We start from the raw sequence: 15,040 nt of genomic DNA, 5'->3' as shown, positions 1-15,040 counted from the left end.
CTAATGGAATAAAGCAGATTGAAGCAAAGAGAAGATTTAAAAATGAAAAAATAACAACAGATATAATATCCGGTCAACCAGGAGGCAAGAGGCCAAGGCAGAGGTAGAGGAAACAGAAAACAGCCTCTCCCTCCGACCGGATGATATGACTCGATTGGTGGCCCCATGATGTTGATGTAGCGCAGTTAAGCGCCATCTGCAATTCCAATTCTGATTCTGACCTCTAGTTTCTCTACCTCCCGTCTTTCCGCACTGCCGCAAAATCTGTGAACCACTTCCCCTACTTCGAAGTCGCAAATGTAGCATACATCCCTCTCTAAGCCGAGCTGTTATTCTGTCGCTGCACACTTCGACACTTCCTTGAGTGTACCCCTCCTAATGGAAAACCAAACTTTTGTTCCTGTCGATGATGTCTAGGTTTTATAACCTCTTTTTATTGTTTTTGTTCTTCGTATTGAGGTAAATTGTCTTCTTTGGTAATAGTAACTGCAAATAATTGCAGAACAGCTCCTTTCTCTTTAGATCTGCAAGAATGATACTGAAATTGACTTCTCTCAATTTTTTCGACTTAATTTTTATTTCAATTATATGAAAATTAAATTAGCCGACATTTAAAAATTTTTAGAATTTTTTTTTTAGTAAAAAAATTAAAAAAAAAATTACACTTGTGAAAAACTATAAGTGCAATTTTTTAAAAATATTTTTTAGCTCTAATTTAATGAATGAAAATAAATCAAAAAATTAAAAATGTCGGCTAACTTTAGTATTATTTAATTTATTATGAAAAAATTTTAATATAAATTCCAGGTCTAGAAATAAAAAAAAATAATAACAAATGCAAATTTCTTAATAATAGATTTGTAATAAAAATTTAAAAAATTTTTAGATGTTTGGTGATTTGAGTTTCATCTGCAAGAGACTAGGCTTCCAACTTCAGTTGATGATTTTCAAAGAGATTCGTATTGATTTTGAAGCTACTATTGCTCTGCTCTGGGGTCGAGCTCTCCTACTCCGTTACTTCTTGCATGTGCGCATCAACTGCTTTCTTGTGCTGTGTTATTCTTACATATAATATATATGCTCTATATTTTTCAGGTAAAATAATATTTGAAGAAAATAAATGAACGACTCTAATAACTAGAAATCCGATCTAGTTAATGGTTTTATTTTGCAATAAGTCAGAGGTGATATTTTATGTTTGTACTTCCGGCAGATTAAGATATGAGTAATCGTAAAAAATTAAAACCAACAGCCACAGGGATTTATATAGAAATTGTTGAGTAAGAGTAAATATGTTTTTTAAATATTCCTTGGCATGGTATACTCTATACGTACGAATAAAACTCATAATTATTAATTTTATAAATATAGCTACATATGTATACAGTTGATGAGTGTATAAATATTTCCAATAAGTCTTGGGATGTTATTCCTAATAAAGACTAATGCCTCTACGTCTGTATGTCAATCTAGGACACAGTCAATAGATCCGAAGACCTTGTAGTTATATAGAGTTGACGCGTGCGTCCAAGTCTGCTCTTTATGAGTAACGCTAATGTCCGTGTAAAAGACACTCTTTTCCTCTTGTAATACGATGCTTCAAATGATATTTATGCTTTTAATTGTCATCCTCGAGGTTTATGCTTATACTTACTAGAAAAGGAAAAAAAAAAAAGAAAAAATGTTACAATATCTGGCTGTTAAATTTAATACTTTTATGATCTGAATCTTTTAACTCTATTTCCGCTGTATTAAAGCCACAGAAATATATTTATTTTACTCATCAAATATTACTATCAGCCATTGACTCTAATTTTTATGCTGTTTCGTAATTTATATATACATAAGTGTCCGTTTAAGTATGTAGATCCATATATATACAGGTATACAAAATAGTAGAAGAAAATTTTTACTGTATGATATGTAAAGATAATTTTAATAAGTATACATTTAAATGAAATTGATTATTTGACTGTACTTGTAGAAAGTAAAAAATCAATATAGTAAGTATATTATTAATGAATGTGATTATTAATTAAATCTTTGTAAAATAACAAAAATTTCCACTTTTTTAGGGTATGGCTTTGTAGTTGATGTTTTATTGAAAAAAGATCATTTTAATAATTACATATTATGTAACGAAGAATGATTTGGAGTAATAAGTCGATAAATAAAAGAACTACTTTGTAATGTAGCTAGGTAAACGCTAATCACCGGAGCGACTTCAACAGATAAAAAAAAAAAATCGAGTAATTGTCAAAATAAAAAAGCAGCATTAAAAGAAAAAGAGAATAATTGCTGCTATTATCTTTTCCAGCTCTTGAAACAATAGCAAATCATGGATCATGAAAAGACCCTCAATCTTACTGCTGAGCAGTCATCCTTGTCGGCGATGACATAAAAAAGAATCCATCAAGAGGCATACAGTGTTACCAACTTGTTGAATTACATAATATTTTTATAATCATTATTTACAAATTGTTGCTAATTATTTACATAATTAATGACAGCTGTTTATTTCTTGTTTTTGTAGCTGCGCCTGAAAGCCAAAATATATTTTTTAATCATCATTATTGTACGGTTTAAAATTTTTATTTTTTTAGTGTCATCGTACCAATGAATGAGATAAACAAAAATATATTATAAACACGTGGTTTGATGTTGTCAAGGTCAATTATCTTTAAGATTACATAGGTATATTGCTCGATGGCAGCTAGTGGCCGTGGGATGCCGCCAAGTAAGTATTCTAGTGACAAAGTAAAAAAATAATATGAATAAATAAATAATGGAAAATATGCATGCAATAATTCAAGGATCTATAAATAAAATGTAAGGTATAAAAATTAATTAAGAGTGTGTGACAATTTTTTTTTAAAGGTCATAAAAATCCAAATATTGTATAATTAGGAAGTTGAAATTATCACTAGTTAACTGGTAATTAAAAATAATAAATCGTTTTTTCAGTTTAGATTTTATTTGCTAGGAAAATATGACAACTCAAATCAACTCTGAGGCCTCTGACAATTTTCTTTTTTTTTTTTTTTATATATATATTAAATACAAGTATTAAGCGTGATAGCGCTTTCAGTAATATAACCATTGTCTCTTTAATGCACAACAGAGTTTTACATTCAATATTTATACTAAAATTCGTTATAAAAAAAAATTATTTATTATAAAAAAGAGCGCTTGAATATTGCCTGAATTATATATAAAATACACAATAATAATTGTATTACATTATAATAAAGTATTACAAAGTCTTAATAATATACAAAAAAAGAAACTGACCATTTAACGACTGTCTAAAATTTTTACAACACTAGGTAAACATTTTTTTGTTTTATTTGTGCCACCATATTATCATCAATAACATGTTTATATTGATAATAATAGATATTTTTTCGCAGTACGTGTATATTTATTTTTTAGTCAGTATCATCAGAATGGTCACAGATTATGAAAATGCAGCCATTTAATTCAAATAAAATTTCAAAATGAATAAACTCAAAATTTAAATAATAATTTAAAAAAAAAGAAAAATAATAAGAAATAAAAACAAAAATCAGGAGCAGTGACTATCGTGACTAGAATGAATCACAATTCACTTTTATACTGGGGTATTACTTATAACATTACAATAATACAAATAATAAAAGTAACGTGTAATAACGAGTAAGCTTTGGTTTACAGCGTTTTTGTTTTTAAAATTCAGAATACATTTTTTTTGCTGTTGTTGTTTTTGTTCTCTATTTTTACACACAAACTGTTCATGGCTACTCCAATGATCCGTATTAAATTTCGATTTTTTATGGCAGCAATAACTACTAATATTAATTATTAATTTATAATTAATTTTTTTTAAATTACAAATTAAACTTCAAAATTTGATAAAACTCTCAATTAAAATTAAAAACCCGATGACTGTTAGTAATTCAATTAAAAATCAAAGTTAATTTTACATTTATATATATAACTTATTCTATAGTTGTAAAATACAAATTAACATCTGTGAATAAATGCACTACTTTTACTTATAAAAAAAATAATAATGATGATACACAATCAAGTGTTAAGTGATGTGTGTCAATAGCTTGATTTTAATCAGTCATATATGGCTTATGAGAAATTTTAAATAGATGACTCGATAAATCTCTATTTTAATAACTATTTGATCTAATTTATTTATTTTTAGATTTATATCTCTTCGGCACTATTTCATATAATTCTAAAGGTTTTGGGAAGAGCACCAAAATTCGATTTTTAATGGCTGATATTCTCTATCAATTAATGTTCAAAAGCTATTTAATAGACACTGGTATAAAAGAAATATCCACACTTTGAATAACTAACTCATTGCTTACTATCAATATGGGAATTAAAATTAATTATAATTTAAAGAGAAAAAAATATGTAAGTGGCTTCAAAAGCCAAAATTCCAATAGCATGTTTTTTTTTTGTTATAATTTAAGAGTTGGTAGTAATTAATTTTTTGAAATGTTATTTTTCAATTGAAACATTAGTAACAGCCGATGAAATATTGATTAAACATATTGGAATTCAGTATACACATTTTCTATGCTACATTATATACATTTAGAACGCATCATTGTGCCTTAATGAGTTGTCTTTATAATATTATTTTTGTTATTTAATTTTTTCTTAACTCTTTTTCTCATCTTTATAATGAAATTTTCGATTTTTAATTAATTTGATTTTATGTTTATACATAAGCAGCATAAGATTTTATTTCATATTTGATCAAGACAAACATTTAGGACACAGTAGTCTTTTTAATGTTTGCTTCTATAAGTTTTTTCACTTGATTTACTTCTATTTTTTTGTTTTAAATATAAAAAATAGTATGTTTGCATTACAGGTGTATTAGATTACTATTAATTATAAGGTACCTGAAAAACTATCTCGAGCTTTCTTCGTCAATACACTTTAGTATTTAAGTTATTGTTTTTTCTTTTTTTCATTTTTATATTTTTTTGTAACAATAATATAATGTCTGAGCTCGGGTTCTAGCAGAGACCATTGAAAGATTATTAAATCAGATGAACTATTAAACGAGAATTTTCTCCAAATCGTTGTATCTAAACGTAAATTATTGATATTGTTAAAAAAATGCAAATAATTTACTTATAATTTAGAATTTAATCGTTGTTTAGTTAAATGTTAGATACAAAACCCAACGAGAGATTGTCTCAAGACATAATATTTTGAAATTAATATCTATAAAGTTAGTTATTTATAATAGTAATAATCTCAAATTGTTCGAGGTATTTTTTATGGTGCTTAAGTAATAATTAATAATATAAATTTTTAAATGGTTTGAGAAGTGTCAAGATATCTTATTGACAAGAATTATTTACGTTGTAGTAGTCATTTGATTTGTATGATTTTCTAATATACATTACTTGGCAGTTATGCTCATCCAAATACAGTCTTTTTTTTTTCTTTTTGTGTATTTTTTTTTTTTTTTTTTTTTAAATACAAAATCAATGTTCTAAGTAGAATTTTCTCTTTCAATTCACTTTATATGTAAGTAATAAATAATATCGTTGAATATCATCCAAGACATTTAATGTTTGATTTTTTTCTTCATTGTTATGGCACCTAGTAATAAGGATAAGATTTGAGTTCGTCGTCTGTATATATAAAAAAACTTCAACTTATGGTTGCATTGAAAAAAAAGTAACATATCAAACAAATTCTAGTGAACTATCGATCGATTTTAAGCGTCGTATAAATATATTTAATATATTAGTTTCGTTGTGTACGAAACTCATATTTAATAGTTCATTAAATAAATAACGCGAGATTCTGAATATCATTGTGTAAAGTATAGTAAAAAATTGACTATAATAAACTTTTATCCAGTTCTATGTGCTTTAATGCCTAAGTTAAATTAATAAGATATATACCTGAACGATTTAAAATCGTATATTAATATCATTTTTATAAAATATTAATAATATTGAATTATAAACTGTTTATTAAACTAAGATGAATCAATTAGAAATAGCTGCCGAATTTAATTCGAATTAAATCATGCCTTAAACTCATAAAAAAATTGTATAATTATTCTTTGTTGTTTCTAATATCGATCAAATCATTAAAAATTTTTAATACCATCGTTCTCTTTTTGATATAAAATATGCTAACTTGTTTTTTGTGTGCTTACTCCTCGTGTACCTTACAGTAGGGTACATCTTCTCTGACGACGTTTCTGAGGTTCAGGTCGCAGTACGGCACGTATTGCTTCATCAAAAACTTGTTTTAAACCCCTTTGCGTCAACGCTGAACACTCCATGTATTTGACTGCTCGTATCTAAATATTATACATTGATAATATATAAATGGTTATATTTAGAGATTAAATAAGCTTAACTAATGATAGTAAGAATTAATTTTATACCTTATTAGCTAATTTTTGTCCTTGTTCACGCTTGATGGCACTTAATCCTTGTTCAGCAAGTAAAGTCAATGTTTCACGATCATCACGTAAATCAATCTTTGTACCAACAAGGATCATAGGTGCATCAGGACAGTGGTGCTTTATTTCCGGATACCACTTGCTAGTAACATTTTCAAATGACGATGGACTTGTTACCGAGAAACAAATTAAAAATACGTCTGTTTGTGGATATGACAATGGTCTTAATCTATCGTAGTCTTCTTGTCCAGCAGTATCCCACAGACCTAAGCTGATAGGAATTCCATCGACTACCATTGGTGCTGAGTAATTATCAAATCTGAAACAATTAAACAATACATTATGATAAAAATACTATCGTGAATTTTATTGTCATGGTTTTTTATTATACTTATACAATCTGAGTCTACTTGAATATAAATTATTATATTAGAATGGATAGGATTCAAGTGTCAGTAATACTGTAGCAAAATGACTATTTATTAAAAAAAAATAAAAAAGGGATATTGAAAAAAAAATTTCCTGTGAGTAGTAAGATGTTCTTAGTCTGTAGAACTATTATTAGCCACCCTAGTTTACTGTTCTTAAGAAGAATTATGAGACACAAAAAGAAGTTTACTATATCTATTTATATCAAAGTTGTACTTACAGTTATTAGCATTACTTTTTTTAATATGGATAAAAAACTAAAGATAATTATTGATATTTTTAATAGCCAATGATTGTTACTTACACAGTAGGCACATATTCACCAGGAAAACTATCTGTTGTATAAGATATCAACATACAGGTTTTTCCAACTGTCCCATCTCCAACCACGACACACTTAATTGGCCTACCTGAACTCATAGTGCTCTTTCTAAAATGAATAAAAATAGAATAAATAATGATTTAATTAAATCTATTTATCATTCATATATTTAAAAATATTTCCTTTTAATTATTTACATTAAAACCGAGTAAACAATTGTTTAAAAACCAGTTTTCAATTGACAATGATATTTAAAAATAAAAAATAAATTATTTATAAAAAAAAAGCTCATAAATTTAATGTCAAAGTATTAATATACCGGGATTATTTTAATTAAAATAATTTAACAAAAAAGAACATTTAAATTATTGGAAACATTTTAAGAAATGTCGAAACAGTTGGTGAAAAAAATGAATCACTCCAATAAAAACGAATTAATTAAGTCCACTTACATTTAGGTTAGAGAAAATTATACAACACTCAACCGCGACGTTAGAATATAGCCTATACAGTACTCCAATAATTTACACCCAATAAATAGAACAATTGCTTCAAGTACACTGATAGTAAATAATATTTGAACAGTAATTGTTGGATTGTAACGTTATCAATAATTATATTATCGAATAGAATTTAAATGTTTGCGCATTGGCGATGATTTATTTAATGTTATTTTTAATTAAAAATTAATATAAAAAAAAATTCACGCAAGTTAGTTCAGTCCCATCGCCATGATGGTTTGATCACAGTTTTCAAGAACGAAATGAACGTAGCCCCAGTTCATGACAGATGTTTCTCGACAATCAAGCATTTTCTTTTTCCCCCTTTGCCGCCGCCGCTGTCGTTATTGTTCCTTTTTGTGGTAGTGGATAGTCACCAATTGTTGCCACCACACATCAGCGTCAGAGCAGTATTCATAGTGTTGAATGTACATACTTTAAACAAAAATCTTACTATAGGTAATAATAAAAATACCTCATAATATGGAGCAGTAAATAAAAGGAATTACATATAAAAATCCCCTACTATTATCATTGTTAGTGTGTGCGATTTGGCTTTCTAAGTGCACCAACAAACTGAAAACACAACCAATATTAATAAAAAATTCTGATCAAACAATAGCGCCGGATAAAATAAATTGCTAATGATAATACCAGTGCCTACATGTCTCTGTATGTATGTATTAGTACTTTGATGATCTTATGGTACATCAGATAATTATTTTGGGATTATAAAATAAATTTGGAAAAGTAAAATAAATAATGTTAATGACTTGTTGGTGTGTGAGCGAGCGCAGTCGTAGATCTTATCACGGATAAATTTGATAGTACAACTACTACACACGGTACCGTCATTTAGGCTGGATAGTTTCGGCTTTTTGTTGCAAATTCAATACACATCTGCAAAAATAAAAGCATTGAGAGAAAAAAAGTGAAACACTGGTGAAAAGATTGTCATTAGCAGTACGACACTGTACAAAGATAAATTGCCTGAGAAAATAAGGAAAAAAATCTAAGTACAATAGTTGATAATCATTTGTATTTGCTGAGTTGCCATGAGACTTGGACGCAACTTCGTTATGTTAAAAATTAAAAAACACATTCTATAGCCTTACCTTGTATTGCAATTTTTAGTTGTCAGTGTTCACTGATAGTGATATATGTATTTAAAGTAATAAGTGTACTTTAGGACAATGGCTGCTCACAAGACAGGTGGGCAAAATGCTCGGAAAAAAGTTCAGGTATTTACCATTTATGTATTTTATTTCCATGTTTGCATTTCTATCAAACGAATAAATATAATTATATTATTACTCTATCATAGTTTCAGACAAGTAACTCTATTACATTGATAACAATGATAATTAATTTGTTATTTCAGGTATCAATGGTTATTCGTGATGAGGTAGAAAAAAAACACAGAGCGGGTGTTAATTCTCTTCAATATGACCCAGCACTACACAGGCTTTATTCTGCCGGTAGAGATAGTATTATTAGGATATGGAACTGTAAAAACATGAACGAACCTTTCATTCAGTCGATGGAACATCATACGGACTGGGTTAATGATATTGTACTATGCTGTGGAGGAAAAAATTGTAATTATATTTTTATGTTATTATTTACATCGATGTTAATATAAGTTTTAATATAATGTCTTATTTTTTAGTAATTTCGGCAAGCTCAGATACTACAGTAAAAGTTTGGAATGCTCACAAAGGTTTTTGCATGTCAACATTGAGAACTCATAAAGATTATGTAAAGGCACTTGCGTATGCCAAAGACAGAGAACAAGTAGCGAGTGCTGGGTTAGATAGACAAATTTTCTTGTGGGATGTTAATACACTGACAGCTTTAACAGCGAGTAATAATACAGTCACAAGTATGTATTTTTTTATAATTATTAAATGAAGAGGGATAGCCACTGTGAGGATCGAAAAAATAAACTTTGATTTAATAAAAAAAATTTTTTTTTTTTTTTCTTTCAAATTTCACAGTGGCTATCCCCCTTAAAATTTTAAATTGTGAACATTGTTATGTAAACAAAAAATTATTTTTCTACAGCATCATCTTTAGCTGGCAATAAGGATTCAATTTACAGTTTGGCGATGAATCCTCCAGGCACAGTAATAGTCAGTGGCAGTACTGAAAAAGTATTGCGAGTATGGGATCCAAGAACTTGTAATAAATTAATGAAATTACGTGGCCACGCGGATAATATTAAAGCATTAGTATTAAATCGTGATGGCACTCAGTGTTTATCAGCAAGTTCTGATGGTACGATTAAATTATGGTCCCTTGCTCAACAATTGTGTATACAAACATTCAGAGTACACACTGAGGGTGTTTGGGCGCTTTTGGCAACAGACACATTTAGTCATGTAATATCGGGTGGACGTGATAAGAGGGTTATTATGACAGAATTGAGGAATCCAGAAAGATATACTGTGATTTGTGAAGAGAGTGCGCCGATATTAAAAATGGCAATGACACCAGATCAATCGAGTATTTGGGTAGCTACTAGTGAATCGACAATTAATAATTGGTGTATCAATCAAAGAGACTGGCAATGTGGTGATTATAGTGTTGAAACAGCGGGTAGTGGTAATAGTGGAATGGTACCTAAACATACAGAGCCTGCTCAAAAAATATTCGGTGGTCCAGCAATCAGGCATCACGTTATTTTAAATGATAGACGTTACGTTCTTACGAAAGATACTGAAGAAAATATCGCGCTTTATGATGTACTTAAAGCCTGTAAAGTAGAAGATCTTGGATGCGTTGATTTCGACCAAGAAGTTAAAAAAAGAAATAAAATGGTTTACATTCCAAGTTGGTTTAATGTAGATCTTAAAACTGGTATGCTGACTATTCATCTTGGACAAGATGAAAACGACTGCTTTTCGGCATGGGTTTCCGCAAGAGATACTGGGATTACTGATAATGATAATGTTGATCAAAAAGTTAACTATGGTAATTTATTGTTGCAAGCGTTGCTTGAGCATTGGTGGAAACCTATGCATGCTGACGATGAAAATGAAGGTAACAGTAATGATGGAAGTGGTCAAGCTCGTGTCAGAGATGGAAATCTTTATTTCCCAGTACCTGGTCATACACCAGTTATATTCAGGTAAATATCGATGATTGTTGTTTTATTAATAATGTAATTTTATTAATTATTAAGAAAATATTTTAATCGTTCGTTTAATTTATTTTTACAGTGAAGTTGGTGGAAAAACACTGTACAGACTATTGGTACGAGACGCAGTTGGTGAAACTGAACGAGCTCTTTTAAATGAAACAGTACCTTCGTGGGTTGTGGATATTGTTGTTGATAAAAATCTACCTAAATTTATAAAAATTCCATTCCATTTATCTCCACACCCATCATCAGGTTTTAAAAATTTTAAAAAGTATGCTATCATTTTTATTATTATTATAATCATCACAAATTAAATAATTATAATGCTTACTCAATTATTTTAATTTTCAGAGATCGATTGATTGCTAATGATTTTATTCAAGTTCGCAAAGTTATCGAGCACGTATATGACAAAGTTTTGGGTGCTGGAAGTGACTCGGGATCAGTAGCTGGTGGTGGAAATACAGTATCAAGTGGCTCACCAGCAGGTGATCGTGCTAATACGGACTCAAATGCTGATAATTCATCTCTAGCTGAGGAAAAAGTTGAACTTCTTTGTAATGATCAAGTATTAGATCCTTCAATGGATTTAAGAACAGTAAGAATCATTAATTAATTAAATATTATTTTAAAGTTATTGGTACTTATATTATAAAATAAAAATTATTTTAGGTGAAACACTTTATTTGGAAGAACTCAGCGGATTTGACACTTTACTATCGACCTGTTAAATAGTTAGGGTTTCGATTAACAAGTAATGGACCTCTCAAATGTGCCTGGTTTTGTGCCGCGGCTAAATAAACTCGTCCTCACGAAAAAATGTTATTTATAAAAATTCAATTTTATTGCGCCTCAATGCTACGTTGCCAAAAAAAAAAAAAAAAAAAAAAAAAAAAACACCATTAGAATGATTGTAAAATGTGGATTGAATTATAACATATAATTAATGAAATGAAAAGTAACAAGAGTCGGTGAAACGGGTTTAATTCACAGAATATTGATTTATTTTTCACGAATGTTTTGATGAGGCTACAAGATAAAAGATAAGAAAATAAAATAAAATAATACATTTCGTGTAAATGTATCAATATTAGAAATGATATTAGGTGATATTTGATTATGGCATAGTAATAATATTTCCATCGCCAAATTTCATCGTATATATTTATAAATAAAGATGTTTTGCCGGCTCATTTCATACTTATAAAAAAAAAATCATTCGTACGTCAATGATAAATATTTTTATTTTAATTAGTTCATTCTTTGTCTTCCTATGTAAAGAGGACATCAGTAAATATGTCACGACAGCATACTGTTCATAAAAGTAATCAAGAGTTTTAATTTGTAGATACCTCAATTGATTGTATATGTATATGTATATTTAATGAATTTCTTTATAACTCTTGATTGTAAAATTTAGTTGAAATGAATTTTGATTGTTGTTTAATCTTATGTTTTTATGTTAAACTTATTCTTCTCATTAATTTTATCCTATATTACTTGGTTACTTTTCAAAAAATAATTTTTCTGTAGGTAAAAAAATATGCGATAATATATAAATTAATTTTGATATTCTTAAGTGTAATTTAACTTAATCAACTTATACTTGGCCTAAAATTTTATTTTAATGGTAATGACTTTCTTATAAAAAAAAAAAAAAAAAAAAAATTGCTTTAAGTAGGAATATCGATTTGCCGTTAATTAAATATTTTGGTCTACTATTTAAATATTAATTACACTAACTTTATACATCATGTTCATCCATCTAATAATAATTATAATTACAAATAAATGAAAATGTATATACATAAAAAGTAAAAATCCCTTCAAATATATCTGTCGTCTTGTAATCCACTCATATAATAATAAGCGTTGTCATATTTTCACTTAACGATAATTGGATTATTATCGATCAAAATCATTTATAATCCCAGTACAAGGGGTTAATTTAAAACTTCATTAATAAATCAAAATGTATAAATAAGTAAATACCAACCGTATAACAATTATTTAATTGTTAGAAATGTGTGCAGTTATTATAAATATAAAACTATTTCAAAGCTGTATAATAAATTTTAAATATTCTATCTTATTTTTTCATTTTATTATTTTTTTCTACACTAATAAATTAAAAAAAAAATATAGAATACAAGCTTTGTTATAAATTAAGATAAAATAATTGACTCTTAAATTCACATTATATGCTATAGTTTCTTATACTCTTTATATTATTTGCGTATGTATAAAAGTTATAATTTCGGCTTTAATAAGACTTATTAGGAAGGTGCCAAAAAATTTTTTAATAACTATAATAAATTAGATAAAAAAAAACTAATGGCATTAGTATAGTAATATAATAATTATATTTTTTGTCAACTATAAAATAACTAAGCAATCATTAATAAATAAATTAATAATGCATACGTAAAATATAAGTGTATTAATAAAGATGAATTATTATTTTAATAAATTAATGTGGATTAAATTAAATTACTTTTCTAGTCAACTTGAATTATAAAAAAATTAATTTGTTTTAAACATAAAATACATACATATTCATTATTATTTAATACCCAAGTACTTAGTAAAAAAAAAAAACCGATTAATTCGTTGGAGCAAATTATTCTCATGAACAATAATCATTGAATTTGATTGACAAGTTTAAAGTCAGTTGTCAGTCTATGTGTAAGTAATAACTAAAATAAGTATGTAATGACACTATCGTAAAATGACCTATTATTGTAAAATAATGTTCAACCTATTAACATTTAAATAAAATATTTAATTTATTAAGTAAATATTTTCAATACTTGACTTAGATAAAGTTATAATTATACTTAGTTAGTTGATCTTGAAATAGTTTTCCAATTCATTTCATATATAATTTCATTGACAGCTTCAACAAACGATGAAACAACTTTTGTTGGTGGTGGTGTTATTAGTTTTTCATCGTCAGGACGATATTTTCCAGTTTTTACAAGGATACCCCGAATTCCAACAGCTTGTGCTCCACCTATGTCATCTCTGATATCCTAAAGAATTTTTTATTTGATCATAAAATCTAACATGATATTAAATTGATAGAAAATAAAATCAACTAACATCACCAATCATTACTGCTTCGCTTGGACTAATTCCATCTAAAGCAGTTGTGAAAAATTTTTCTGTCGGCTTACCAACTACTTCTGCTTTGACATTAGCTGAATATTCAAGAAGCTTAATAAATCCACCGGGTCCAAGAGCTAAACCATCTGGGCGTTTATAATAGCGGCCTTCATGAATTGCTATTAAAGAAGCTCCTTTCATTAATAGTCTACAACATCAATAAATTATCATTAAATTCATGACACTGAAGTTGACAGACATTAAAAATTTTTTTAGAATTTTATAGCAGTTAAATTATTATTAAAAAAAATTAATTAATAAGTTCCACACGTGAAAATTAATAAAAATTACAAGTGCAAATTTTTAGAAACTTTTTTTTATTGTAATTGATTAGTTAAAAAAATTTTTAAAATTAACAGCTGACCGCTAACTTCAGTATGATTTAAATTCTAATATTTTAAACGTGCATAAGAATAAAAATATTTACCGAAAAGCTTCGTTTAGTTTTTCATAATTAAATTTATCTGGTGCTAATCCAACCACTACGGCATTAGATTCTTCATTAGTTTTAATTAAATCTTCAAAATCTTCCATTGCCGCCGGGTCAATTATTAAAAATGGGTTTAGTTTTTTGGCAATAACAAGTTCTCTTGCAGCAGCGAGAGAGCTGAAGATTTCATCTTTCTTTATATCGAAACCCAGATTAATTAAACGATTATGTAAAGATGATTTTGATTCTTTTGTCGTGTTCGTAACAAATTTAATTTTTGCACTAGTACTTCTCAACCTTTAAATAAAATTTAAATTAAATATAAATATCCGTTCATATGCGTATTTTGAAACACAAAAATAGTTGAAATTTTTTTTTTTTAAACTTATTAACTTACTTTTTTAACGCTTCAATAGCACCGGGAATAATATTATTGTCAATGTGGATTGTACCACTTAAATCTATAAATACTGCTTTAATTTTATTAGCCATGATAATTATTTCAACACAAATAAATACTGTCACTGAGAATTTTAGAATTTTTATAAACTTACAGATGACAACAATAGTAATGGAGTGCGAAAATATGTAACTTCCGGTGAAATTTAAC

General features: G+C 27.7%; 3 protein-coding genes and 1 long non-coding RNA gene across 6 annotated transcripts; 2 read left to right on the top strand and 2 right to left on the bottom strand.

Moving 5' to 3' along the window:
* Positions 1–234: 234 nt before the first annotated feature.
* On the top strand, positions 235–5,504 carry LOC141530779 (uncharacterized). 3 transcript variants are annotated; one of them, XR_012479794.1, is made up of 4 exons: positions 235–459; positions 887–1,027; positions 1,096–2,003; positions 2,076–5,504. It is a non-coding gene; the product is annotated as an uncharacterized LOC141530779 (long non-coding RNA). The 3 variants fall into 3 exon arrangements; XR_012479795.1 differs by having other exon boundaries at positions 887–1,286; positions 1,372–2,003; XR_012479793.1 differs by having other exon boundaries at positions 887–2,003.
* On the bottom strand, positions 2,953–7,951 carry Mtl (Rac family small GTPase Mtl). The gene is made up of 4 exons (XM_074248090.1): positions 7,646–7,951; positions 7,176–7,301; positions 6,425–6,761; positions 2,953–6,337 (listed from the first exon to the last, which is right to left on the bottom strand). Exons 2-4 carry the CDS (start codon positions 7,289–7,291, stop codon positions 6,203–6,205), a joined length of 588 nt encoding a protein of 195 aa, XP_074104191.1. The 5' UTR covers positions 7,292–7,301; positions 7,646–7,951; the 3' UTR covers positions 2,953–6,202.
* Positions 7,952–8,138: 187 nt separating this feature from the next.
* LOC141530757 (WD repeat-containing protein 48) lies at positions 8,139–12,287 on the top strand. The gene is made up of 7 exons (XM_074248060.1): positions 8,139–8,934; positions 9,075–9,291; positions 9,363–9,575; positions 9,758–10,823; positions 10,915–11,106; positions 11,187–11,433; positions 11,508–12,287. The coding sequence occupies exons 1-7, from the start codon at positions 8,887–8,889 to the stop codon at positions 11,568–11,570; spliced, it is 2,046 nt and encodes a 681-aa protein (XP_074104161.1). The 5' UTR covers positions 8,139–8,886; the 3' UTR covers positions 11,571–12,287.
* On the bottom strand, positions 11,703–15,012 carry LOC141530769 (haloacid dehalogenase-like hydrolase domain-containing protein 2). Its single transcript, XM_074248084.1, has 4 exons — positions 14,828–15,012; positions 14,428–14,727; positions 13,938–14,148; positions 11,703–13,867 (listed from the first exon to the last, which is right to left on the bottom strand). The coding sequence occupies exons 1-4, from the start codon at positions 14,920–14,922 to the stop codon at positions 13,673–13,675; spliced, it is 801 nt and encodes a 266-aa protein (XP_074104185.1). The 5' UTR covers positions 14,923–15,012; the 3' UTR covers positions 11,703–13,672.
* Between the last annotated feature and the right edge of the window lie 28 nt (positions 15,013–15,040).

Source organism: Cotesia typhae, unplaced genomic scaffold (genome assembly GCF_013202065.1).
Source record: "Cotesia typhae breed Kobodo isofemale line unplaced genomic scaffold, CoteBio_Ctyphae contig_5, whole genome shotgun sequence".
NCBI lineage: Eukaryota > Metazoa > Arthropoda > Insecta > Hymenoptera > Braconidae > Cotesia > Cotesia typhae.
The sequence above is the reverse complement of the archived record's forward strand: the minus strand, read 5'-3'. Positions and strand labels throughout refer to the sequence as shown.

Excerpts from the sequence above, each read along its gene's own strand:
- Mtl (XM_074248090.1), bottom strand. The coding sequence starts at position 7,291 with ATGAGTTCAGGTAGGCCAATTAAGTGTGTCGTGGTTGGAGATGGGACA. Across the intron at positions 6,762-7,175 it reads GGTGAATATGTGCCTACTGT|ATTTGATAATTACTCAGCAC; the intron begins GTAAGTAACAAT and ends TAATTGTTTCAG. Across the intron at positions 6,338-6,424 it reads GACAAAAATTAGCTAATAAG|ATACGAGCAGTCAAATACAT; the intron begins GTATAAAATTAA and ends TATAATATTTAG.
- LOC141530757 (XM_074248060.1), top strand. The coding sequence starts at position 8,887 with ATGGCTGCTCACAAGACAGGTGGGCAAAATGCTCGGAAAAAAGTTCAG. Across the intron at positions 9,576-9,757 it reads GAGTAATAATACAGTCACAA|CATCATCTTTAGCTGGCAAT; the intron begins GTATGTATTTTT and ends ATTTTTCTACAG. Across the intron at positions 11,434-11,507 it reads CTTCAATGGATTTAAGAACA|GTGAAACACTTTATTTGGAA; the intron begins GTAAGAATCATT and ends AAATTATTTTAG.
- LOC141530769 (XM_074248084.1), bottom strand. The coding sequence starts at position 14,922 with ATGGCTAATAAAATTAAAGCAGTATTTATAGATTTAAGTGGTACAATC. Across the intron at positions 14,149-14,427 it reads AAACTAAACGAAGCTTTTCG|ACTATTAATGAAAGGAGCTT; the intron begins GTAAATATTTTT and ends TTGATGTTGTAG. Across the intron at positions 13,868-13,937 it reads AAGCAGTAATGATTGGTGAT|GATATCAGAGATGACATAGG; the intron begins GTTAGTTGATTT and ends AAAATTCTTTAG.